This window comes from Atta cephalotes (genome assembly GCF_000143395.1).
Source record: "Atta cephalotes unplaced genomic scaffold scaffold00241, whole genome shotgun sequence".
NCBI classification, from domain to species: domain Eukaryota; kingdom Metazoa; phylum Arthropoda; class Insecta; order Hymenoptera; family Formicidae; genus Atta; species Atta cephalotes.
Genome location: NW_012130305.1, coordinates 9,792 through 12,246, shown reverse-complemented (window position 1 = coordinate 12,246; position 2,455 = coordinate 9,792). Strand labels below are relative to the sequence as shown.

Here is a 2,455-nt window from a genome sequence, read left to right as displayed (position 1 = left end):
GAGAGAGAGAGAGAGAGAGAACTACGTGTTTCTTCGTATCGATGAAAAATTAATACCTAAATTCTAAGCAAAATTGTAAAGCTCATAACATATTCTCTTATAAGAATTTATAAATGTTTATAACTTTATGCAATATATTTACTGATACTGACTTCTTGCTAGTCGTAAGATTCACGAGAAATCGTTGAATATTTATGAATGATCGTACATGTTATATACGCATAAAATTAAAACATCAATCTTTCTCTCTCTCTCATAGATTTTTATAAGTTATAAGTCTTACGAGAACAAATTACGAACCTTACGATTCTGTTTAAAATTGATCTATTAGCTTCATATCCTATGAACTTTATTAGATATCTAATGACATTTATGAGGAAAACATGTGCAACAAGATCCAAAAAATTGCATATAAATATAATAAATCTCTATTGTTCATATATAATTAAAAAATTTATGAAGTATTTATATAAATTTATATATAAATATTATATAAAAATGTTTAAATATAAAATACTTATATATTTATATTATAATTATATAATATAAATATATAATTATTATTTATATTATATTTATAAAAATATTTATATATAAATATTTATATAAATTTCGTCCAAATCTTTAATAATCACTGCAATGTAAATTAATAAGAATTATTAAAATTTAATTTATTACACATAGCTTATATGTATATCTTACATTAAATATTATCAACAAGTAAAACCTTTTCTTTCAAACAGTGGTTATAAATTTCTTAGTCGCACAAGAATGAAAATATATAAGTTATATATACGAATTTAAGTTACACATACAGATGTATTGTATTCTACTTATACTTTTATGCACAATTAGTTAAGTTTTTTTACAAAAATATTAAAAATCACAGACATAGACACATGAAAAAAAACGATCGTAGAATTTAATTTCTTTTGGAATAATTGCGACAATAATTGTGTAATAAATAAATGATTATTTAAATGTCGGAAATGATGATGTCGCTTTTTCTGTGCTCCGATCTCAAACGTGAAATAATTTTTTATAAAAATTCGATTATGAAGTGAAATATTATCGATTCGATAAATCAAAAGTACTATTTATATAATTTCTATCCTAAAAAATATTCTTCTTTATCACGCGTAGAGAATTAATATAGGAATTCGTTTCGCAATTTCGAATCTCACGTTATAGAATAAATTGTTAACGCGTCTCGTAGAATCGCTCCTATCAGCCTCGAGCTTTATGATATTGTTGCATGTCGTTCATTCGTACTTAGCCTCAATTTCAAACCAGCTGTAACGCAACGCAAGTCTCTCTTCGTAACTTCGACCTTGTTTTACGCAATTCAGACACAATTCACCTAATCACCGACGCTCTGCTTTCTTATCGCAGATGCGGATCAATCAGAGGAATACGACGCTCTGTGGATGTTGGAACGAAAGGCGCGCAGCATTGGTCAAGAAAGCCAGGATTCTCTTCCGTACTCGTCGTCGAAAGTACACGATACCTTAGGATGTGGTGGCGATTATCCGGTTCAGATGTATAGTGGAGACTCCTACATGCCGATGATACAGACGATACAGACCCACTACGTTTGTACCGATTGTGGCAAAAAATATAAATGGTTAGACAGTCTGAAGAGGCATCAAAGGGTGGACTGCGGCAACAAGGAGAAAAAGTTCTCCTGTCATGTGTGTGACCGAAAGTTCAAGTATCGATATGAACTACGGAATCATATCACCGCGCATCACTGCGGGTGACTTTTTCTTGTGAAAAGCTTTCCTTTTCGAAAGTTCGCGGACTAAAAGATCGTGACCTGATTTAAAGGCCGACAGGAGTGATGAAGATCTGTTGGAAACGAACGTTTCTCCTCTTACAGCTAAAAGAGTGAGAAAATCCTAATATAATTGTGGTATTCGTAATTGAAGAATATCTGCATGTTGTTAAAAAGCAATTTTTTTTTTAAAACACAAAATTTGTTTTGATATCTTACTCAATCTACATTACCCGAGCAGAATAAGTCATTGTAATATCAAAATGATGTCAAAATGACATTTTTAGGAATTATTTTGACATCATTTTAACGTTATTTTACCGCTATTTTGATCGTGAGTTGTTGTTTGTTCGGATAAAGTATAACTAAAATGGAGATAATTTTATTCATTATAATGTTTTTAATGTTCAAAATTGAGCTCTTTAGAAGGCTTCGCAGTTTCGTAAAACATAAGCCAAAAAAAGTCTTATGGCGAAATGTTGTTTCTACGAAACAAAATATATTATACAGTTTTCCGTGATTATATTTGAATAAGAAACAGATTATTTTGTTTATTATAATATTTTTAAGAGAGAGTGAAATTGCAAAATTTGATTGTTTAATAATAGATTTCATAACTTTGTAAAACATTTCTGATGGAAATTTTTTCCTGAATTGTAATGAATAATAATGAAATATTAT

General features: G+C 29.1%; 1 protein-coding gene across 1 annotated transcript; it reads left to right on the top strand.

Moving 5' to 3' along the window:
* Positions 1-1,403: 1,403 nt before the first annotated feature.
* On the top strand, positions 1,404-1,760 carry LOC105625189 (zinc finger protein 775-like). The gene has a single exon (XM_012206530.1). The coding sequence runs from the start codon at positions 1,428-1,430 to the stop codon at positions 1,758-1,760; it is 333 nt and encodes a 110-aa protein (XP_012061920.1). The 5' UTR covers positions 1,404-1,427.
* The last annotated feature ends 695 nt before the right edge of the window (positions 1,761-2,455 follow it).

Coding starts and splice junctions, on each gene's coding strand:
- LOC105625189 (XM_012206530.1), top strand. CDS start 1,428: ATGTTGGAACGAAAGGCGCGCAGCATTGGTCAAGAAAGCCAGGATTCT.